The 22,676-nt window shown below is 43.3% G+C and overlaps 4 protein-coding genes across 6 annotated transcripts in view; 3 read left to right on the top strand and 1 right to left on the bottom strand.

Annotated features, from left to right (window-relative positions):
* cdc25d (cell division cycle 25 homolog d) overlaps positions 1-9,598 on the top strand; it is a 12,385-nt gene extending 2,787 nt beyond the window's left edge. Inside the window, exons 1-12 of one of the 2 annotated variants that reach the window (XM_076989381.1) lie at positions 4,145-4,246; positions 4,386-4,736; positions 5,067-5,085; positions 5,184-5,220; positions 5,343-5,402; positions 5,844-5,981; positions 6,164-6,268; positions 6,487-6,549; positions 7,053-7,151; positions 7,834-8,141; positions 8,356-8,473; positions 8,758-9,598. In XM_076989381.1, coding sequence (XP_076845496.1) covers positions 4,718-4,736; positions 5,067-5,085; positions 5,184-5,220; positions 5,343-5,402; positions 5,844-5,981; positions 6,164-6,268; positions 6,487-6,549; positions 7,053-7,151; positions 7,834-8,141; positions 8,356-8,473; positions 8,758-8,895 — 1,104 coding nt within the window. In that variant the 5' untranslated portion in view covers positions 4,145-4,246; positions 4,386-4,717 and the 3' untranslated portion in view covers positions 8,896-9,598. Of the gene's footprint in view, positions 1-4,144; positions 4,247-4,385; positions 4,737-5,066; positions 5,086-5,183; positions 5,221-5,342; positions 5,403-5,843; positions 5,982-6,163; positions 6,269-6,486; positions 6,550-7,052; positions 7,152-7,833; positions 8,142-8,355 lie in introns of those variants that run through there. The other variant, XM_076989380.1, reaches the window with a different exon arrangement.
* On the top strand, positions 9,517-13,639 carry pgam1b (phosphoglycerate mutase 1b). Its single transcript, XM_076989384.1, has 4 exons — positions 9,517-9,655; positions 10,482-10,756; positions 11,444-11,624; positions 12,440-13,639. Exons 1-4 carry the CDS (start codon positions 9,517-9,519, stop codon positions 12,607-12,609), a joined length of 765 nt encoding a protein of 254 aa, XP_076845499.1. The 3' UTR covers positions 12,610-13,639.
* An 81-nt stretch (positions 13,640-13,720) lies between these two features.
* exosc1 (exosome component 1) lies at positions 13,721-17,277 on the top strand. 2 transcript variants are annotated; one of them, XM_076989386.1, is made up of 8 exons: positions 13,721-13,846; positions 14,526-14,641; positions 14,849-14,923; positions 15,019-15,107; positions 15,316-15,349; positions 15,855-15,905; positions 16,118-16,202; positions 16,658-17,246. In XM_076989386.1, exons 1-8 carry the CDS (start codon positions 13,819-13,821, stop codon positions 16,762-16,764), a joined length of 585 nt encoding a protein of 194 aa, XP_076845501.1. In that variant the 5' UTR covers positions 13,721-13,818; the 3' UTR covers positions 16,765-17,246. The 2 variants fall into 2 exon arrangements, with proteins under 2 accessions (XP_076845501.1, XP_076845500.1); XM_076989385.1 differs by lacking the exon at positions 13,721-13,846 and adding an exon at positions 14,275-14,377 and having other exon boundaries at positions 16,658-17,277.
* knop1 (lysine-rich nucleolar protein 1) lies at positions 17,209-22,006 on the bottom strand. Its single transcript, XM_076989378.1, has 5 exons — positions 21,871-22,006; positions 19,106-21,099; positions 18,623-18,685; positions 18,487-18,540; positions 17,209-18,267 (listed from the first exon to the last, which is right to left on the bottom strand). Exons 2-5 carry the CDS (start codon positions 21,050-21,052, stop codon positions 17,962-17,964), a joined length of 2,370 nt encoding a protein of 789 aa, XP_076845493.1. The 5' UTR covers positions 21,053-21,099; positions 21,871-22,006; the 3' UTR covers positions 17,209-17,961.
* Between the last annotated feature and the right edge of the window lie 670 nt (positions 22,007-22,676).

The raw sequence follows: 22,676 nt of genomic DNA on the forward strand, positions 1-22,676 counted from the left end.
AATATGATAGTCAAGTCTGCAAAGGTGGAGTGTAGGGGACCCTTGACAAAATCAGGAGTACGTCAGTCCCCTGTAAGAGCCTTTATGGACGATCTGACTGTCACCACTACATCTGTCAGAGGCAGCAGATGGATCCTTCCAGGCCTAGAGAAGCTCATCACATGGGCAAGGATGAGCCGGTGAAATCTAGGTCTCTAGTGCTCAATAGGGGAAAAGTGACGGACAAGTTCCATTTCACTTTGGCTGGAACCAACATCCCATCCATCACAGAGTAGCCAGTTAAGAGCCTGGGGAAACACTTTGACTGCAGCCTCAAAGACTCCACGTGAGTCGTAGAACCAACAAAGAGCTGGAGGACTGGCTGAGGTGCGTTGGAGGTTCAACGCTTGGATTTACCAGCATTCTAGTTCTGCCCTGTATGGCTGCAGTAACGTCTTTCAGCTCCCATTCAGTGGACTCACTGGAGAATTCAAGGTGTCCAGAACACGGGAAATCCTGCAGTACAGGGAGTCCAGGGATGAGAAGGTGGCATCTGCTGGTATCCAGGTACGAACAGGTAGAAAATTGTGGGAATGGGGCCACAAGGTGCATGGACTAAGTGGGAGAACGTTTTGCAACGGAAGGTCACCTTCTGGAGAGCAGACGTTCATAACATCAGGTTTTTAGTTCAGGCCGTGTATGACGTCCTACCTATCCCAAGTAACCTCCACGTCTGGGAGCAGAAACACCACCCTGTCCCCAGTGTCCAGGACGGAGAACCTTGGAACCCCTCCTCAGCAGCTGCCCAAAAGCCCTGGAAGAAGGGCGCTAACGCTGGCACCACGATCAGGTCCTTAAGGCAGTTGCTGACAGCATAGCCGCAGCCATCAGCACCATGAAGAGCCATGGCAGGGTGTAGACCATCAAGTTCTACAGAGCGGGAGAGAAGCCCGACAAACAACCACGGGCGAGGTCAGGTCTCCTCACCACCGCGGCTGACTGGCAACTGCAAGTAGATCTTGGCAAACAACTAAACTTTCCTGCAAGGATAACATCTACGCGGCTATGACCCGATATGATAATTTTGCCAGAATCCACCAAGCAATTGATCATGTTGGAACTCACCGTTCCCTGGGAAGAGCGCATGGAGGAGGCCAACAAAAGGAAACACGCCAAGTACCAGGAACTGGTGGACGAGTACAGGAGGCAGGTTTGGAGAACTTTCTGTGAACCTCTGGAGGTGGGCTGCTGAGGTTTTGCAGGGCGGTCCCTCTGCAAAGTTCTCTCAGTGCTGGGCCTCTCAGGGGAGGTTGAAGCGAAAGGCCATCAGAACCGCAACTGAAGCCACAGAGAAAGCCACAAGGTGGCTATGGATTAAGAGAGTAGATCCGTGGGCGAGCACTGCTGGGACACAGGCCAGAGACTGATCATCACCGGTCGGGTCGTCTGGGCGAGGGTGTCTGATGTTGAAAGACCCGAAACACCCAATGACACCAGTTTACATCACTGATGATGTGTCCCGGCGCACCCGTGAGATGTATCTTACAACAGTATCTCATAATAATGACTTACAATATCATTATTATGACTTACTTTCTCATAATTATGACTTAGTATCTTGTAATAATAACTTACTTTCTCATAATTATTGTCACGGAACAGCTCCGGACCCCTCCCTGTGGGCGTGTGTCTACGTCGTCTGCGTCTAGCCGTCTGCGTCTATGGATCCTCGTGGGTGTGGTTGTGTCTGCGTGTGTTCATTCGTCCCACCTGTGGCCCGTCTCGTAATCACTCGGGGCTCATGTGGTCTGTCTATTTAATGTGCGTTCGCGCAGTGTCGTGTGCTTGTCGTTGTCTTAGTTTGCTCGTCGTGTGTGTGTGTGTGTGTGTGTGTGTGTGTGTGTGTGTGTGTGTGTGTGTGTGTGTGTGTGTTTTCATTGTGCAAATAAAGCGAGTTACGTTGGCTGCTGCAGAAAGGATCCGTGTCTCGTCCTTCCGCCCACACCCAGCATTACAATTACAGTTGTGATCAAATTTATTCAACCCCCAATGCTGCGAAGGGTTTTATGGAATTCAGTGCACATTTGTAATTGTGTTCATAATGAAATCTTACAAGGACTTGTTAAAGAACTAAATGCAACTAAGATAGCATCAATTTTTTTTGTCATAAAGTATTAAATGGCCTTTTTGTGATTTCTTCATTGACACAATTATTCAACCCCTTTACGACTACCACTCCTAAGAACAGAGGTTCATTCCAGTGTTTTCCATCAGGTATTGAAAACATCTGTGGATGTCAACGAGCAGCAATCAAGCATGATAAGCACCAATTAGGCAGATTTAAAAGGACTGTGATACTCAGCTCCTTCTAGACATCTACTGGTGTGTTTCCAAGCATGGTGAAGGCAAGAGAATGGTCCCAGAAGACAAGAGAAGAGGTTATTGCTCTTCACAAGAATGGCAATGGATATAAAAAGATTGCGAAGTTGTTAAATATTCCAAGAGACACTATCGGAAGTATCATTCGCAAGTTCAAGTTAAAGGGCACAGTGGAAACGTTACCTGGTCGTGGCAGAAAGAAGATCCTGACCGCGACTGCTGTGCGCTACCTGAAGCGTAATGTGGAGAAAAATCCCCGCGTGACTGCTAAGGATCTGAAAAAAGACCTGTCAGATGTGGGCACTGAAGTTTCAGCTCAGACAATAAGGCGCGCACTGCATAACGAAGACCTCCATGCCAGAACGCCCAGACGCACCCCCTTGCTGACTCCAAAGAACAAGAAAAGTCGACTGCAGTATGCCAAAAGTCATGTGGATAAGCCACAAAGGTTTTGGAACAGTGTACTGTGGTCAGATGAAACTAAATTAGAACTGTTTGGGACAATGGACCAGCGCTATGTTTGGAGAAGGAAGAACCAGGCTTATGAACAAAAGAACACCTTGCCTACTGTGAAGCATGGCGGGGGGTCAATTATGCTTTGGGGCTGTTTTGCTTCTAATGGTACAGGAAAGCTTCAACGTGTGCAGGGTACCATGAATTCCCTTCAGTACCAGGAGATCTTGGAGGAAAATGTGATGGAGTCAGTCACAAACCTGCGGCTTGGGAGACGTTGGACCTTCCAACAGGACAATGATCCGAAGCACACATCCAAGTCCACTAGAGCATGGTTGAACATGAAAGGCTGGAACATTCTAGAGTGGCCATCGCAATCACCAGACTTAAATCCAATTGAGAACCTCTGGTGGGACCTAAAGAAGGCAGTTGCAGTGCGCAAGCCTAAGAATGTGACTGAACTGGAGGCTTTTGCCCATGAAGAATGGGCTAAGATACCCATAGGTCGCTGCAAGACACTTGTGTCAAGCTATGCTTCACGCTTGAAAGCTGTCATAACTGGAAAAGGATGTTGTACTAAGTACTAAAAAATAATGTCACTAGGGGGTTGAATAAAACTGATAATGATGTGAGCACAGTAAAGACATTTGTGGTTATTCCATCATAAATATTATGTTATGTTTGTCTAATTTATAAGTGCCTCTTTGATATAATTGTAAATAAGATGACTGAAATGATCAAAATCAATGTCAAACTGGCCAAAACACTTTATTTCAGTGGGGGTTGAATAAATTTGATCACAACTGTATGACTTAGCATCTTGCAATAATGGCTTACAATCTCATAATTATGACTTAGTATCTCATAATTATGACTTGGTATCTCGTAATTATGACTTAGTATTTCAGAATTATGACTTAGTATCTCATAATTATGACTTACTTTCTCATAATTATAAGTTAGCATCTCATCTCGTTATTATGAGATACTAAGTCATAATTATAAGATTGTAAGTCATAATTATGAGATACGAAGTATTAAGTCATAATTATGAGATACTATATGGACTTTTTTTCAGTATGGAATGGGCTTCCATAAATAAATGACATGTATCTTATATATTATTTAGAAATGATTTTGTTTATCTAACAAAAATTACATATGAAGAAATTGTGTATATCTAAACTAATATATAGTTTGGTTGACAAGGACGCGGTGGTTTAGTTGACAGGGCGGATAACAGCTCCGGGGAGCAGAGACGCGCAAAAGGATCAGAAGTTCGCTTGTTGCAGCAACAGTTGTTAAGGGGAGGGAGTTTAAATGCCCATATGGACAGGGGAGGACGCGGACTTCACTTTGACAACATTCATCAGCTGTTCTCAGGAAGGAGTACTTCAGCCCTAATCGATTACCTGTTTATTTTGTTGTTATTCGAGTGAGTTGTTTTTCATTTCAAAATTAGTGCATGCATATTTACCTTTCTCAACATATGAATGAATGCTTAATTTTGTAGTCTGCCAGTTGAGATATATCGTACATCGTGTTTATTGGTTTTGTGCCCTTCGTTTAAATAGAATTTGCATGGATGGATTCGTCCTATCTGAACGATTCTACCTGGAGTTTATCGCCACGTGCCGAATGCTCGCCCGTCTCCGAGCTTTCTAGCTGTATGCGAAGCCTTCTGCGCCGGGACGGGCATGTCACGTTTGAATTCTAGTCAGAATATGTACTGGAGATAACTCCTCGCTCGTGATAGAAGCTACATGGCAAAACTGTGCATCATATATTAGCCTTTATTAATGAATGTTAGTGAATTTTGAATACGGATAACTGGACTTTTTATCCTGATAATAGTTCGACCCCCAGGAGGCGTCTTGCGCTGACTCCGGAGAGAGGGCAACCCCCAATGCACAAGACGCCAACAGGTCCGGACAAGACCTCCTAGAGATTATTAGCCCCCCCCCCTACACACACACACACACACACACACACACACACACACACACACACACACACACACACACACACACACGCACACACACATGCACAAACACACACACGCACACACACACACACACACACACACACACGCACACACACCCCGATGTGCAAACTACCTTGTATTTATGTATATTTTTCTTGACCTAACAATCCTACATAATAGTAGTAGCATATAATACATATAATCTGTAAAAATAAAAAAAACATTGAAAAAGTCTTGTTTTCTGATGTGCTGTATTCTCTTGTATTTACAGAAGACACGAGGAATCAAAGGTAGGTGCTTGGACACTTCACCTGTAACAACACTGACAGACTGTATGATTCATGTCTAACAGCCCTGACAGAGTGTATGATTTATATTTCACTCTCAGCAAAATGTCATCACCTGCATCGTCATCCCCAAATATGGTAGGACATTTAACAGGTTTTATAACGTCCTATTCTCAAAAATAACAGAACAGCGTTGTTGTTTTATGTTTTTGATGATGGTATTCACAGTATGGTTCTTTTCCATGGCTTTGGGTCTACAGTGGTACAGGCGAGGAGACGCAGAAGAATTTGTGGATGACAAAGAAAACACAATCACACGGGTCAGTACCAGTGTCTAATCTGGATAGCATGGGTCTAATCTGGCTTTGCAGAGTCATCGATTAGATTAACTCAGTAACCACAAGGTTTGCCCTGCTATAGATTTTTGGGTAGCAAACATCTTATGATGGAAGTTAAGCCATGATGTGTCTGGTGATGTTGAAAGGAAACAGTTCCTTACAATGGAGAAACCAGAAGATGGAGTAGCCTTTCTGGGTAGAGAGGCATTCCACGAAGCCACTGTTCACACCCCCAGCCCTGAAATGTGTTCTTAGGATGTAACAGCCGTTATTGGTGATCATTTTTATCACAATTGACACATAAGAGTATTTATTTGTGCTAATGTTTAACATTGTAACATTTGATGTAAATCTGGAGGGTTATTCATAGGGGACGTGGGTGTCATCTGGAAACCTGGGTAATGTAGTTTTTTTGTATTACAGAAACGTGTGCGGGTGAGGCTGTTCAGCAAAGCTGGTCCTGATGATGAGCATGAGGCTGGCAGTAGCAGTAAGAGACATCATGGTTCGCCAGAAGAGGGTGCCAGTTACCACGGCAATCTGGAGACACCTGATCCAATGGTACAATAATGAGACATTGTTAAAAAAAAAAAACCTTGAAACTTTTGCAAATAAGATTTTCTTCACTTTCTTTAATTGCATCTAGCCAAACTTCCACAACACAACAAAACAGTGAGAAAATTTGTGTTTAATATGAACAAAACCAACAGAGACCGATATGAAGTAGGTCTGTCCCTTTCCAGACAGCGATACTGTTCCAGAGTCTGAGGTCTAGACGACGGTCTGCTCACATGTCCATCCCCGATGCTGCCATCACGGACCACTACCTCATTGGAGACTTCACTAAAGTAGGACGCATTACCCATGATGCACAGCAGCAGTCATGCGCGCTGTGCCAACAACCTTAACCGATGTTGTGATTGAGATAGATGATGTACACTGATGTGTTGATGTGCATTTTAATGAAAGGGTAATAAGTAATCTCTGTATTATAGCAGTGCTCTTTGAGTTGGGTATCAGTGAACAGGATGTAATGCTCAACAGATGATCTGTTGTGTCTCTATAGCAACATGTGCTTCCTGTTGAGAGAGTGGACCACCAGGATCTTCACTGTGTTTCAGCTGAGACTGTGAGTTCACTGCTGCATTGATTCATGACTACACTCTCTACAGCAAATTGTACTGTGTGTTTACACTGTGTATTGCACTTTTGCAAAATGCACACCTTGTGAACAACACAATAATAAATGAACAAATAATGAATCTTATTTTGTTACTTAAATTGTATATAATGAATATTTCTACATAATATACCATTCATCTTCCTTTTGTTTAACACATTTTTGGGTTTTTTTGTCATCTATTCTTCTATTGTCTTTTGTACACACACATACACAAAAACCTATCAAATACAAATTCCATGTACATCAATTTTGATTCTGAATAATGTTAATAAAATAGAAAACCACATATTGCCAAAATAGCCTCATGTTGTAAACCAGGCACTTAGTAGCGTTTGAATCTTGGAGTCAGATGTTTGGTGATGTAACTTGCATGATCATTAAATACTCAGCTGTTTCGCACTGCATCTCTGATGGGAAATGAATGGTGCGTTTTCTCTGCTGGCCTGTAGGTGGCAGCGCTGATCAGGGGTCAGTTCAGCGCCGAGGTGGAAGACTTCCTGATCGTAGACTGCCGTTATCCGTACGAATACAACGGAGGCCACATCAGGGTAATGAAAATAAGCAGCTTTAGTTTCTCTGATGTACAGGAGATATACACCTGAACTGTTTCTTTTCCATATTTAATCTGTTGTGTTAAAACACTAACCCAAAAAAAACTGTTCTGAAAACAGATTATACAATAAAAAATTCTAAATAAATTAATAACTGATGAGGGTAGAAATATTAAATTATGGTGAGATGTCCCTCTGTTTATGTTAAGACATGTGAATAAATGATTATTCCTAAACTCAGCATGCATGGATAATGATAATGAGTCACAACATGGTTTCTGGGACACAACATGGTTTCTGGGACATCACTGTTGTAGATTTAAGCATGAAGAATTTCACTTGTCAATGGAATAATAATAATAATAATAATAATAATAATAATAATAATAATGTGACCTTTATAACCCAAACATGGGGGGGATCACTCTCTTAATCAATAAGAGAGTGGAGGTTAAAGGATTTGCAAGCTAACAGACGTGAGAACATGCAAAGGTGTAAATGGGTGGTGGACCTGACTGCACAGCTGTGTGTAGGGTGGTGGAGAGCAGAGAGATGAGGGAACGGGACTCTTAACAGCCTTGAATGTGAAGAGAAGAATTTTGAGATGATTTAAACAGAAGCCATGATTACATAACATGGGTGTTGTGTGCTGAGACGATGCTCATTGTCTTTTACACAGGGGGCAGTGAATCTTCACACAGAGTCTCAGATCCACCAGGCCGTTCTCCAGGGCTCCAGCCCTTTACAGGCTCCCCCAGGGGCTCCTCGTGCACCAGAAGGGGCCTCCATGCCGTGCATGGCGAGCCCAGGCAGTGGGGAGAGGTTGGGGGGAGCTGGAGGGTCCATAGCTGCAGGGAGGAATGAGGAGGAGGCGTCATCATCATCATCATCATCATCATCATCATCATCGTCATCATCATCACCACCAGCACTGAGGAAACTGATTGTGTTTCACTGCGAGTTTTCATCAGAGAGAGGACCACGACTGTGAGACTAAAAACCTCCGCAAACACACATAGTGTACACAATACGAACATGTCTGTCTGTCTCGGTCTCCCTCTCTCAGATACACACACAAAGCAGTTCTGATGGTTTTGACTTTTACTGTCTTATGGAATATATGTGCATTTAGTGGAGGGTGCAGTGTCTTACTGTTGCTGTGTGTGTGTGTGTGTGTGTGTGTGTGTGTGTGGTTCTATAGTTGTCATTATTTGCGTGGGGTGGACCGTGCACTGAATGTTTTGACCTACCCTTTCCTACTCTACCCTGAGGTCTACCTGCTACAAGGAGGATATAATAGCTTCTATACTCAGTACCCGGTATTGCACACACACACACACACACACACACACACACACATACACACACACACACACACATCTATCTATCTATTACCAACACCACCCACACTACTCCCTTCTCTCTTCTGTATCACACATTGTGATTTATCTCTCCCACTGTTGCTCATCAGTATCACACACACACACACACACTCTCTCTCTCTCTCTCTCTCTCTCTCTCTCTCTCTCTCTGGCTCATTATTGTGTCCCTCTCACACTCTGTTGTTCCACTATGTCTCCGCCTGTCTCTTCCTCTCCATCAGGAGCTGTGTGAGCCGTGTGGCTACGTCCGCATGCGTCACAGGGACTTCAGAGAGCAGCTTCGTCGATTCAGCAGGAAGAGGCATCCTCACCACCGCAGACGGCCAATCAGGTCGCACCAGAAGACAGCATGCTTTTAACACGGATAAAGATAAAATCTCCATCACTGTTGACCTGTAATAAAATCAGACGTGAATGTTCATTGTCTCGTGTGTAATTCGGTTAAAAGTGGCTCTTGTGTTTAGTTGTTTATGTAAATGTTACATTTTGTAATCTACTGCTCTCTGAGTTGCCTCGAAACATCTGACAAATATATAAATAAGCCTATATATTTCCCAGATTTGTCCTGATTTGTCCAGAAGCAGTGGCCTGCGTGTCTTTTTGTAGAGCTGCATTGTGAAAATAAAAAAAAATCTCGTGCTGAATGAGTAAGCCTCGGGTTTTAATAACGCTCAAGGTCACATTAAGGCGCGAGGCTGCGCTTCGGACGTGCTGACGCGCGCGTTGTCTTCCTCCGCCACTCGCTAGGGCCGTTCTGATTGGTCGAGAGAGGCAGGAAGCGCTCCTCACTTCCCTCTCTTCACTCGCTTTAATTCCGCACCGTCGACCTCTGATACCTCGTCGAGCATCCCGTCCTCGTGTTCCGGAGGCCCTCAAGGTTGCGTTCCCCGTCGTTCCGTGCCGTCATTTCAGTGGAGTTTTGCGTCGGATCTCTACAGTCGTCGTAAATATCGGTCCAGTAAACCAGCACATTTGAGGAGATGGCCGCGTACAAGCTGGTGTTGATCCGCCACGGAGAGAGCTGCTGGAACCAGGAGAATCGCTTCTGCGGCTGGTTCGACGCGGATCTGAGCGAAACCGGAATGCAGGAGGCAAGAAGAGGTGGACAGGCACTTAAAGGTGACGACCCGTTACATCTTCGAGCGCAATTGGCTTTGCTAGGTTGTCCGTCGCTCCTCGTCCCTGGGATATAATAGTGTGGGCCGGTGGCCCATTAGTAAGAGATGTGTCGGTGATGAAACGGCCAGCTGGGCCACTGCGGCACTGGGCGAAGGTCTGCAGGACGTTAGTCTGATCCAAATGCTGCGGGATGAACCGATATCGCAACATTGATCATTATGAGCAGAAAGTGGCTGTTCGTGACATTTTTCACAATGGCAGCAGAAAAAACCTCGTCGATGAAGCCGAAGGAGACAAACGAGTCAAGTCTTCCGTTTACTATTTTATTAAAAGAGCAAGTAACAAGTCTGTTTTGTTTCTGATTACAATACAAAACATGGGGCGAAACAAAAACTCCGGATATAAGTAGTTTTTTTTCTTTAGTTTAAAAGGATTAATCGACTCCCTGCCTTGTGTTTGTGGTACAGTAATTGGACCGCTTACCTGCACTGTTCTGAATTTTGCATGCCTGTAGCCTAGTTGATCATGGGTAGACTTTCACTGCATTGTCCCTCACTATTTACTGCGTTGCTACCCACCATTCAGTGTTCATCTCTGTAATGTACCTCAGTGGCAGAGTGCTGAGGTGATACACTCACGTGCCACTCACGTTGTATGAGTTCATTGTACAAGTTTATTCATGAGTAATTCCCCAAGGTGCTCCTGAGACACCAGCCACATTGTCTAAAAGCGTTACACAGTACTCAAATATTTTAGTTGAAATATTGAGGTCCTGCATGTTTTCACGTCTGTGTTGCTGGTTTCTTTCCTCCCTATTGTTCGCCAGACGAGGGTTATGAGTTCGACGTGTGCTACACGTCAGTGCTGAAGCGGGCCATTCGGACCCTGTGGCTGGTTCTGGACAGCGTGGACCAGATGTGGCTGCCTGTACACCGCACCTGGCGCCTGAACGAGCGGCACTACGGCGGCCTGACGGGCCTCAACAAGGCCGAGACGGCCGCCAAGCACGGTGAGGAGCAGGTGAAGATCTGGAGGCGTTCCTATGACATCCCACCTCCACCCATGGAACCGGACCACAACTACTACGCCACCATCAGCCAGGTGGGGGTGCCAACTGTCGTTTATACCCAGGGGGTTCCAGATCCATGTAATTGATTCAGCTCTGAGGTTACTTTTAGCAGGGCTGCGTGTGGGTTCAGCCTTCAGAGTCTGGATAAGTGATGCGTATGGCGGTGTGGTGAGGGGTCCTTCAGTCTTGATCTAGGTTGTAAATCTGTATAATCTGCATACATATATTGTAATGCTGCTTTTCTGGGCAGCGTTGATGTAGAGGTTTAATGTAAATTCAGTCTGGCACACCATGCAGAAACCGAGGTCTGGGAATTCTTTTTCTGTTTTTCTTCTCTCTATCCCGCCCCTTCATGCCCCTGCCCCGCCCCTTCATGCCCCTGCCCCGCCCCTTCATGCCCCTGCCCCGCCCTTCTTGCTCTCCCAGCTGCTGTGCTGTAGAGTTCAATTCCATCACCAGTGAACACGTGCCTCTAATATTCAGATCTTGAAGGCCTGCATTAGCTGAAAGAAGCTGCCTAATGGTGTAAAATCAACCTTTTAGCTTCCTGAAATTCGGATGCATTGCAGTGGGTTAGGATTGCATTACGATGTGTTCATGTGCATGACCGAACATGTCCTGTGGCTGTATTGATTTCCGATGTAGTTTAAGGTGAACTCTCCACTGAAGGTCCTCCCTGTGTCCTGCCACTGCAACACTAATCCCTTGGTTTCCTGCAGGACCGTCGTTATGCCGACCTGACAGAGGACCAGCTGCCATCATGTGAGAGCCTGAAGGACACAATCGCCCGTGCTCTGCCCTTCTGGAACGAGGAGATTGTTCCACAGATCAAAGAGGGCAAGAGGGTGCTCATCGCTGCTCACGGCAACAGTCTCCGTGGTATCGTCAAGCACCTGGAGGGTGAGCGCCTTGTTTCGTATCACTTGTGGGGCATGTACCGATTCCTCAGAGAAGTCAGTGGTGAGGATGGAGCGCCGTTCTGTAGGTGGAAACTGGACCTCCAAAATGAAACTATTTATCCACAATTTATCCACAATTTGAGAAAACATGCAACACCCAAGGTTGAGGTACAAAAAAAACTAAGAGGTCCTCACTGGGATAAAAGTAAAGAAACATAACAGTTGGGGAAAAGAAATTGAGCAGCAAATGAGTTGGCAGCACAAGCATCTATTAAACAAATAAAAAGTAAATTAAAAAATAATCTATCCTGAAGTAGTTTATTTTAGGGTTGCATGATTATGATGAAATACAACATTAATATTTAATAAAAGGACATATTGCAACTATATTAATATATATCTCAAGTGTGAAAAAATGTCCAATATGTTGAAACACATCAGTTACCCCTAGATGGGTTTTGTAAAAGGTGATTTCCGTTTGTTGGATTGTGTCAAAGCTTTGAGTCATCAAAATGGCCACTGAACACCCATTTGGAAAGATTGCCATTGGTCTGGCTGTTCTCAGCATGCGATCCAAAAAAAGAGATTTTTTGTTAATTTGTATATTGAAACTTTGTCATTTCAGTATTGGACAGGCCAGTATTGTTGCTGTGGTTACCAAACAACATATTGTGCAACCTTAGTTTGCCCTGAAATTCTCACATGACAAGCAGTTACTAAGAAACATTGCCACAAATGTAATGCCTCAATCATCACCTGATTTTAATGATTGTATGTAGAACCTGACACGTGTGTTTTGTGTGCACATGTATTCAGGTATGACTGAAGAGGCCATCATGGAGCTGAACCTGCCCACAGGTATCCCCATCCTGTATGAGCTGGACAAGAACCTGAAGCCTGTGAAGCCCATGCAGTTCCTGGGAGATGAAGAGACTGTCCGCAAGGCCATGGAGGCAGTGGCCGCCCAGGGCAAAGCCAAGAAGTAGAGAGAAGGGGCGGGACAGGAGGTGGGGCAGGGGGCGGGCACAAGGGAGATGGAGAAGTATGGAAATCATTGAGTGGTTCAGTGAACACAATTTGACCATTTGCAATAGGCCTGTTAATAACTAAATTAATAATAATTTAGCTTTATTATTATTATTATAATTCAGTGGAACACTCAGAAGGGACCATATAAACAAATCTGGGACTCAATCTGTAAACATATTCCACATTGTTTGTGTTCTTTACATACATGTACAGGAAATTACCAACCTATTTGAGATCTTCAAATTACTGTAATCTCAATTATTGCAACCTCAAGAAGTATAGGCACTGTCAGTTATAAACTGCATGTCTCAAAAGAAAGTACTTGGCTTTGCTCTGTGGTGGCAAATCTACGGCAACAGTATCCAGGCAACAGTATCCAGGCAACAGCATTCATTGACGACAGGGCAGCAGATGAATGCTGTGGGCCTTTCTATCAGAGAATCCAAATGCAGATAATTTCACCGCTGCAGCGTGATTCGGAGACGGCCTACGCACCTGGGTGGTCTCTGCCCACCACATAAAACACCACCTAAAAGCCACAGCCAACAGAAGTGCCATTCTTCAGAGGAGCACTTTTAAAGGTTTTCCATTTGAGTTGGTGTGAAGGAATGTAACTTGGAATATTCCTAATTTACTGAGAGAGTTCAAATTTTAGAGGCATTGTTAAAGTTTTCTTCCCAGTCTGCTACTGAACTGATTGTATGTTGAAAAATAGTAGTTATACTGATGCTGTCTTTCTCAAAATGAGTGGAAGCCATTGTATTTAAATGTTGTATGATTATATGAGATATATATATATATATATATAATATATATATATATATATAAAGTACATACATATATATATTTGAAGTGTGATATTCCTAAGCATATTAGTTGATGCACTTCATATTATAGTTTTGCTCAGCTGAATGAAATAGCACTGTCATACTTGAACCTACACTGGTGTTTGTGTGCAATCATCAATAAATGTTGGCTAAGCAGAAAGATTATTTTGTTGTGGCATGTTTTAACAGTTTAAAATGAAACACTTGTTGACGTTTGTTTAGCAACAACAAAGATGGTGTCTCAGCCGTACCATATTGCTTCAATCTGCTTGACCAATCACCGTAACCTAGCAGTATTACCACTAACCAATCAGGGCTTCTGCGTTTCTCCTTGAAAAGATGTCGCCTATGAAGCTGTGTGTTCCAGGTATGTGAATATTGTAAACGTGTTTTCCTACGGCATGTTATGATTATACTGACCACAATCGTTGGTGTATGTTTTCATTTGCATGCTTGTTAATTTATCTCTGTGTGGATGTGGATGTTAATTTCTAAAACGAGTGAAAACCCCCTCGCGCGTTATAGCAGCAGCGCGTGCATTGCTCTGGGCTGAATCATCAGCACGCATTAGCCTGCTAGCAAGCTAAATCGCTATTGCGTTTTTATTCCCTTAAAATACATAGTTATTCGATTTTAATAACAATGTAGCGAACCATAAATGTATTTTTTATTTAGGTGACATCTCGATAAAGTGTTGTTGCCTGACTTTTACGGGCCAGTCGACTAGTTTGGTGAGCCGTGCCCACCGCCCGCGGCGTGAGAGCGTTACTGCAGAACATTCCGCATTAAATGTTCCGATTCGCTTTCAGGCGAAACGTTACGAGTGTGGCCGCTGGGTGTAGTTACATCTAGATGTGTCTTAACACGATCCAGACTCATCCGACACCTGTTCGCGATGGTAAACCGCTACTGATCACCAATTCACTGGGCCGTGTAATATCGGCAGTATTCATAGCAGATTTGACGGTGCAGCCCGAAATGATTATGATGTGATTTATAATTATTGTCTCATTTGGTTATTTTTCTGTTAATTTGGGTATTTGCAGGTGAAAGGCTTTGCAGTACGGAGGACTGCATACCCGGGGCGGGCACCTATCTGCGGCACGGATACGTTTTCGCCTCGCTGGCGGGTTACGTGCTGAGGAGGAACGAGGGAGAGGAGGCGAGTACAGGAGGGGGAGTGTCCAAGAGACTTTCACACCAATAGTGCGCATATATAGTCAAGACCGTGCGCAATTGTGACCAAACTTTCCGTTATCCGTTTTTGTTTCGGCTCAAGTCAACCGTTCTCGTTGTCACGTTCAATGGCCACGCAGAAGGAAGAATAAAGCTTGCTCTGAATTTGCTTTTCAACCCTCTGGTTTTGCAGCTTCCAGTAATTTCGGTCGTTAAGGAGACAGAAGCGCAACTTTTGCCTGATGTTGGAGCTATTGTCACGTGCAAGGTGAGCGTTTGATCGGCTACTAGAGAAGGTCACGCGACTGGAACATGTGTCCTTTTCAGAATCATGGTTCTGATAATCTGATTAATTGGTTCCAGGTGACGAGCATTAACCCCCGGTATGCCAAGGTGCATATCCTCTATGTAGGCTCTACACCTCTCAAAGACCGTTTCAGGGGAACTATCAGGTGCGCACAGACACTTTCACTTACCCGAAGGCGTTTTTTTTCACCTGCGCTCGTCACTACACCTGCTTGAATGTTATGCATGGAATCTAGCTTATGCTATTGCATGTAAGAACAAACCCAGGCCAGCTGTTGCTCTAGGGTGCTCGGGCCTGTTTATGGCACACGCCTCACCTCCGTGATTGTGCTCCCTTATCTTTGGTACAAACAGGAAGGAAGACGTGAGGGCGACGGAGAAAGACAAGGTGAGTAGATCAGAGCTCGTCTTCTAGAGGCACTCCCAGGAGAAGTGCTCTTCATCTGAAACGCGCTGTAGATCCCTTCGTTAAATTCGTCCATGCGAAGAGTAGCTCTTTTCATCCATTATCATGACAGCAGTATTGATGGCTACACACCGTATTAACCATATGTATAAATAATTACACATAGAAGTGCTGATTAGATGTTTGAGATGGTGTGTAACCAATAGGAGCAATGTCATTTTTACCATCAAAGTAGCAAACAATATTGAAAGTTATTGAAATATATGAAAGTTGTTTTTTTCCTATAAAATGCACAAGATGAATCAGATTGCTTTGTGTTCTACAAATGAGCCAGGCCTCCACATTCAGACGGCCATGTTTAAAATACTCTGACATCCAGGACACTAGGTGTCGGTATAATGGCTTTCAAAAAGTGAAGAATCATTGGGAAAATGACGTTTTTGTTCCTTTTAAAGTTAATAAAGCGTGTGCATGTCCTTTCCTGCAGGTGGAAACATATAAAAGTTTCAGGCCTGGTGACATTGTTCTTGCCAAGGTTGTATCCTCTAATGTGTCTAGCAGGAGATCTCAAAATATAAAACTTAAGTGCAAAGGTGGAAAATGTCAAAATATACTTCTAAAAATACTTGCATTAGTCTTCTCTCCCTTTGGAAAAATGTAGTGCACTGTAGCATGATGCCCACAGAATCGCTATGAGGCACAAGTTGTCCCCAGAATGCCTTGCTCTTTACCCTTGACCTCAGTGTCTAGATCTCATTGGGTGACGTGCAGTCGAACTACCTACTGACCACAGCAGAGAATGAGCTGGGTGTGGTTGTGGCCCACAGTGAAGCAGGTGAGAACACGCCCACTTGGATGCCTCATGCATCTACCTGCCAATCAAAAAGCTTGTACATGTCACTTCATTGAGGTGTTTTCAGTAGAGATTAAGACTGCACTGAAGATCAAGGCTGTTGAACTCTTGCTTTGACAATACCATAGTGTTTACATACGGTCACTCAAAAAAACAAGCGATTTGGGATCAGGAAGCATCAGTAATAAAAGACATATTTGGGCCTGTAGTGAAATTCAAGACCAGCCCAAACTAGCTTCATTTGTCTTGTCTTTGTTCATTCTTATTCATATTGTATGGGTGTCATTTTGCAGAAAATTTCTACATACTCGTGTATAAACTTGAAAGTGAGCACAAATTTTCTGTTTAAAATCACACTTGGGTCATAATTGCTTTGTTTTGAGTTCGTGCCTTGATTGACTGACTTCTCCCTCTCCCTGCAAACCTCTCTCACCCAGGGGTGCAGATGGTGCCCATCAGCTGGTGTGAGATGCAGTGTCCCCGCACTCACAGCAAAGAGTTCCGCAAGGTGGCAAGGGTACAGCCGGAGTACCTGCAGGCCTGAGATGGACGTGCCACATCCTTCGATACCTTACCCGGAACACACAGCTTCTCACACACACACACACACACACACAGGCCATGGGGCCCAAAATGAGAATAGGCATGATGTAAACTTCTCTCTGAGCTGAACTTTCTGGGTTCTTGAACAGATATTTCCATGTCTAGATTTACCGAACATTTTAGACCACTGATGTTGGGCCTACACCAGCGTCAGATGACCCTCATGGTGTCGTTTGGACCTTTTGTGTTCTGAGAGTTAAACTGTGGCCAATATGAGCCAACAGTTCCAGAATCCCAGGGATTCTAGAATCACTCTCCAGGGAGTCAAACTGGAAAATGGGTGGGCTTTGTTACATCACTGTGATGACATCATCTGTCAGTTTCATCACAGGACTTAACTATGTAGCTGAAAATTAGTTACTTTTCAGGACTGTAAAACACAAACTACTTTCATGAGTTTTATTCTGAAATTCTGCTTTTTATACATTTATACTTTCTGTTCTGTACAGAGGTAATGTATTTACAAGACACAAAATAAAATGTTTCTCCTGAATAATGGATCTGTTCATATTTTAGTTTGACATTATAGGTCTTTGTTTAAAAAGTTAAGTTACATAAACCCTAAAAACAAACTTCCTAAAAATAACCTGACAGGAAGAGTCAGAAACCATGATGTTTATGACCCTGTACATGAAGTGCAATGTCTGTTCTGCATATTACAACAGTGGGCATTTAAAGCAGTGGTACACGAGTTACTGATGTGAGCAATCCAACTTGTGTCTGGTGCCACACTGTCATGTGAAGAGACGGCGACTCCAGTCCAGAGGACCCGTTCCAGTCCAGGATTTTATGGTGTCTGATAGAAATTCTGAAGACCTTCAAATTAACTCAGTTAATCCAGAGGAGATTCAAGGGGAACTCAGGAGGTCCTCAACCCTACTAAACAGGGTGATTCAGTTCTGTACACAGTAATCATCCAAGACCGTATCGAGCAGCAAGTTCAAGGCAAAAAATTAAAATCCATATCCTGCAGGGCTGTAATGAAATGACCATCCCAGTTTCTGTCATTGATTGAAGACATGATCATTCAAATAAGCCATGGCATTCCTCCTCCACCAGAGGCAATAATGACACGCGTCCCTGAAAGTAGCAATAGATTCCTTTATAGATGTCCAGTTATGGCATGTTCTTTTTTGTTTCAGTCATCAAATCGTACTGAGTTCCGAGCATTAATATCAATAGCAAATTTCTTATTGGATGGTGCCGTAAACCCTAGTCCCGCCCCTTTGTTCTGAAAGTCCATGTGACGGCCATGAGCACGCTCAAACTCTCCCAGAAGGCCTTGCTGTAAATTCTGTTGGCTCTCCTTGCCGAGAGCCATGTTGACGTGCCCACTGTTTTGCCCAGTTGGCTGGTTGCCCTTCTTAAGGCCGCCCATCAAGCGAAGGAACTTCATCTGTCTCTCAGAGTTGTCAAAATGGGCCGTTTCCCACTGCCCAACGTTCTGCAAGGAAACAAACAAAAAAGGTCAAACATCCTTCTAACTACATCTGTGTAGGTTGGATGCAAGGAAATCAGATAATCCATAGATATTATCCTAGAACATATTATTAAAGTAAAGTTTTTCAGGCTGTTTGAGAAATCCTTTATTTCTTCATGAAGTACAGCTGAATATCCTGTTCACAGATATACAGCACATAAGGAAATATGGACTGATACTCACTGACTTGGGTTGAGATTCCTCATCAATCTCTCTTTGCAAGGCTAATCTACGTGCCTGAAAATAATGCAATACTACATTAGACTTAGGTGTGTGTGTGTGTGATTCACATTGTCAGTCGTGTATACTGGTGCTTTACCTGGTCGATGGAAACCTCATCTCGATTCCCTGGCCTTGCAGACAGGAATATGATATCAGTGGGCTGTAGGGGTAGACAGCACCAATATTAAACCCAGTGCTACACTCTGTCAGGGGTGTGCAATTAATTTGCCCAAGGGGCCACATGAGAAACTAGACTGGTTTTAGAGGACCAAACTAATATACTTAAATTGGTTATGCACAATACAAATATACTGTATACACTATACATACTATATCTTAATAAAAAACACTAAATTAAACTTTACAAAGATACAATGAAAATGTGGAGGACAATTATGTCATTAATTAATTAACTTCTGATTGTTCAGTTTAGACTTTTTTCAGTACTCAACAGTACTGTAGTGTTGACATTCAAGCATATATTAGCTATTTAATGCTTCATTAAAATTGCAATAAATCTAATAAACATGGTGCTTAGTTTCTCATTTGTAGTAATCTATAAAAGTATCAGTGTACTTACTCCGTTATTGACTGTGTTGCCTTCTTCGGTTTGTTTCTCGTGTTTAACCTTCACCATCCTCACTGTTGGCATGTCATCAACATTCTTCTTCCTTTCTTTCACTTTCCATTTATTTCCTTCATTCTCAGCCTCCCCTAGTCCTGCACTGTCTTCTAGAGCATCTCTCTTCTTTTTCATCTTCTTCTTCAAGCCTCCTTCCTCTGGCTCTCCATCCACCTCCCTTGGTGAACCCTCGCCTTCTGCTTCTAGGATCTTTCTCTTCTTTTTCTTCTTCTTGGTCTGCAGCGCTGTGTTCAGTTCCAGGTCTTCCACCCCCTCCCCTTTGTCCTCCATGGATTCTCTTTTCTTCTTCTCCTTCTTCTCCTTCCCAACACCGTTTTTCTCCTCCCTGATTTTTCCTGCTGCTTTTGTTTTCTTTTTCAGAGTACTGCCGCCACGCTCGTTTGTCTCATCTCTCCTCACCTTGCTCTTCTCTTTCTCATGTTCGTCTCGCGTTTCTCCAGGCACTTCACCCTTTTCGACCTCCAAGTCTTGGGCCGACAATTCGTTTTGTCTCCTCTTCCTCTTCACCTCCGTTGGTGGGGTTTCTCCATCTACCTCCACACCTGTGTCAGCGGGATCCTTCACCTCTGCTGCTCCTTGATTCATTGTCTTTTTCCTTTTACCTCCTTTGCTTTTATTCACCATTCCTTCAGTCACCTCCTCCCTTACCTTCTTCGACGTTTCCTTCTTTTCATGGTCACTCCTGACCCTCATTTCTACACCTTCCTTGCTGCTCTTCATCTCAATCACCTTTTCTTTTGCTTTTGTCTTTATCTTTTTCTTCTTAACCTCTTTTTCCGGGACACCCACATCCCTTGTTTCCACATCTCCCTCACTAACCACCACCTCCACCTTTTCTTCTTTCACCTGTGACTTTCTCTTTTTTTTCTTTCCCTCATTTTCTGGGACACCTACATCCCTCGTTTCCACATCTCCCTCACTAACCTCCACCTTTTCTTCTTTTACCTTTGTCTTTACCTTTTTTTTCTTTCCCTCATTTTCTGGGACACCTACATCCCTCGTTTCCACATCTCCCTCACTAACAACCAACTCCACCTTTTCTTCTTTTACCTTTTTTTTCTTTGCCTCATTTTCCGGGACACCTACATCCCTTGTGTCCACACCTCCTTCACTAACCACCCCCTCCACTATTTCACCTTTTACTTTCTTAATCTTTTTTTTCTTCTCCTTCTTCTCAGGAACACCTCCACCACTAATGACCATCATCCCACTGTCTTCAACTGTGGCCTCTTTCTCCTCCTCTTCCACCCACTTCTTCTCCATCATCACATCTTCACTGCTCTCCTCCACCCATGGTCTCCCCCCAGCATCCTCTCCCTCTTCTATTGACTCAGTGCACTCTAACCATCTCTTCTTCTTCTTCTTCTTCTTCTCAGGCCTGTTCTGTCCCACCTCACCTTCATTTCTGGACCCATTTTCATCTTGTGCGCCATTCATTTCTTTTTTAGAACCCGATGATTTCACCTGCTTCTTTTTGCTCTTCTTTCTCTTTCCTACGGACACTGTGTCATCTGTGCAAGTCTTGCTCAGCAAGGTGCAGTCATTACCCAAGAATCCCTGCTCTTCCTTCTCTTTTCTAGCAGGTTCCTGCTTCCCTCTGGCATCACTTAAGCTGTATTTCTGGTCCACTGTTTTCTCCTCATGCCAGGAGAGCGTGGAAATAAAACAGACTGGTTTAGGTACCACGTCCTCCTGGGCTTGACTGGTGTCACGCTGCATCTCATTGAGCTTCTTGGCTCTTCTCAGGTACCGCTGCAGCAACTTGATGAGAATCTTCTTTTTCCGCTCTCTCCGTTTATTTGATTTCTTTAATTTATTTTGGATTTTGGTTTGGTCATTTGTTTGCTGTGTCTCGAGGGTCCTGGTGCTGTTGGCCATGTCCATCTCTTCTGCTTCCGAGACCACACACTGGTGGCCTGTTATGCCACCATCTGAAATGATGTAAATTATAACAAGTTAAATGCAAATGCAATTTCAACACTCTCCGAAGGGAATTTCTTCTTAAGGAGTTTCTAGTGCTACCACAATTCTGGGGAAGACAAGTTTTGGTTCAAATGATCTGGGATGATCAAATGATCATTTTGTTTTCCTCGCATTGGCTTTCGAATATAACGTGAAGCGATACCCTAGTGTATAACGTAGTTCATTTTCACACAAGGACGTTGGATGCTAAGATCCGTGGGTATACGGACATTAAACAGTGAGAGAAGCCATACTTTTAAACAGCGGGCTTTAAACGACGGCACATGTTGGTAAGCGCCATGAGGTTTGGTAGAAAAGCATCTGTTAAACTGTTAAACTGAGGAAAGTTTAGCTGGGAAGCTAGCTAGTTATTTTCCTATTATATTCCTAGCTAGCTAAAATACTTCATCTTGGCTACCTAGCAACATTTTGCATATTTTGCTTGTTAAAGAACATACACCGTTTAATAATTCACCAAATAAATAAACGTCGAACAGTACTGTATATAAACACATAGCTGCTGTTTAAATAGAGAGAAATTAAAACTGAACGTACTTAACCTAGCTAATAAATAAGATGTCAGACCTTACTAAAAGTAAGTGTTGTGGTCATAAACTACTTGATGTCAAGCGTTTCTAAGGTGAATACAAATTAAATCCATATAAAGCAATGTAAATACTAAATACGTGGCACCTTGCTGCTTTATTTAGACGATAGTAAAACAAAAAGATTGAACTTACTGAGTGCTACACGTGTTACAAAGCTTACATCTGCAGAGTGACCCGGAAGTGTCTGTGAAAAGGTTCCTTGGCAACACTCACGGTCCCTTAGCGACCACGGCGGAGCACGCTTGAATCCACATTTCTGGATGTTTTGCTGGAACTACAGACATGGAGGGATTCACTGTAGATACATTTATTTGGTCAATCTCCACGTATTCTATATTTATAACCTACACATGTCCCTGTGTACGAGCGACGCTTCAGTGTGCGGCGTTGGTTTTCACACAGCGAGGAGACATTAAGAACAAATAAACTTCACAGGTTATTCAACACGATTGTATTTCCTATAATAATAATAATAATAATAAGTTCCATTTGTAGAGCGCCTTTCAAGATGCTCAAGGACGCTTTCCAGATGCAAAAACCAAAATACGCAAACTAACAAACAATACAAAAAATACAAAACAGGCAACACCAATACAAACAGATTCAAGCCAGCCCTCACTTAAAAAATCTTGGTCAAGCCAGCCCCCGAAAAAATTGCGAAGTTGCGCGTATTTCATAGATTACGGTAATGGGTGATGCTGCCTGTGATTCCACATTTAAATCTAAATGTGTACAGAATGAATAAAAAAAAAAACTATAAATAAACAAGTAAATCATTTAATTCAGAACTAATAAATCATGAATAAAACTGTATTTAATGTATGAAAATAAAAACCTTGAAAGTAAATTTAAATTATTACATTTATGTTACCTTACACCGTTTTATATTTACAGTGTTATTAAAAGGAATCCTTCTGATTGCACTGAATAATTTCACT

Source organism: Brachyhypopomus gauderio, unplaced genomic scaffold, assembly GCF_052324685.1.
Source record: "Brachyhypopomus gauderio isolate BG-103 unplaced genomic scaffold, BGAUD_0.2 sc67, whole genome shotgun sequence".
Taxonomy (NCBI): domain Eukaryota; kingdom Metazoa; phylum Chordata; class Actinopteri; order Gymnotiformes; family Hypopomidae; genus Brachyhypopomus; species Brachyhypopomus gauderio.

Bases quoted from the DNA above. Each gene is read 5' to 3' on its own strand.
- pgam1b (XM_076989384.1), top strand. From the start codon at position 9,517: ATGGCCGCGTACAAGCTGGTGTTGATCCGCCACGGAGAGAGCTGCTGG. The intron at 9,656-10,481 runs GTGACGACCCGT...ATTGTTCGCCAG, and splicing joins AGGTGGACAGGCACTTAAAG to ACGAGGGTTATGAGTTCGAC. The intron at 10,757-11,443 runs GTGGGGGTGCCA...GGTTTCCTGCAG, and splicing joins ACTACGCCACCATCAGCCAG to GACCGTCGTTATGCCGACCT.
- exosc1 (XM_076989385.1), top strand. From the start codon at position 14,332: ATGTGTCTTAACACGATCCAGACTCATCCGACACCTGTTCGCGATG. The intron at 14,378-14,525 runs GTAAACCGCTAC...GGGTATTTGCAG, and splicing joins TCCGACACCTGTTCGCGATG to GTGAAAGGCTTTGCAGTACG. The intron at 15,108-15,315 runs GTGCGCACAGAC...TGGTACAAACAG, and splicing joins CGTTTCAGGGGAACTATCAG to GAAGGAAGACGTGAGGGCGA.
- knop1 (XM_076989378.1), bottom strand. From the start codon at position 21,052: ATGGACATGGCCAACAGCACCAGGACCCTCGAGACACAGCAAACAAAT. The intron at 18,541-18,622 runs GTAAAGCACCAG...CATTATTTTCAG, and splicing joins ATGAGGTTTCCATCGACCAG to GCACGTAGATTAGCCTTGCA. The intron at 18,268-18,486 runs GTGAGTATCAGT...GTTTCCTTGCAG, and splicing joins AGGAATCTCAACCCAAGTCA to AACGTTGGGCAGTGGGAAAC.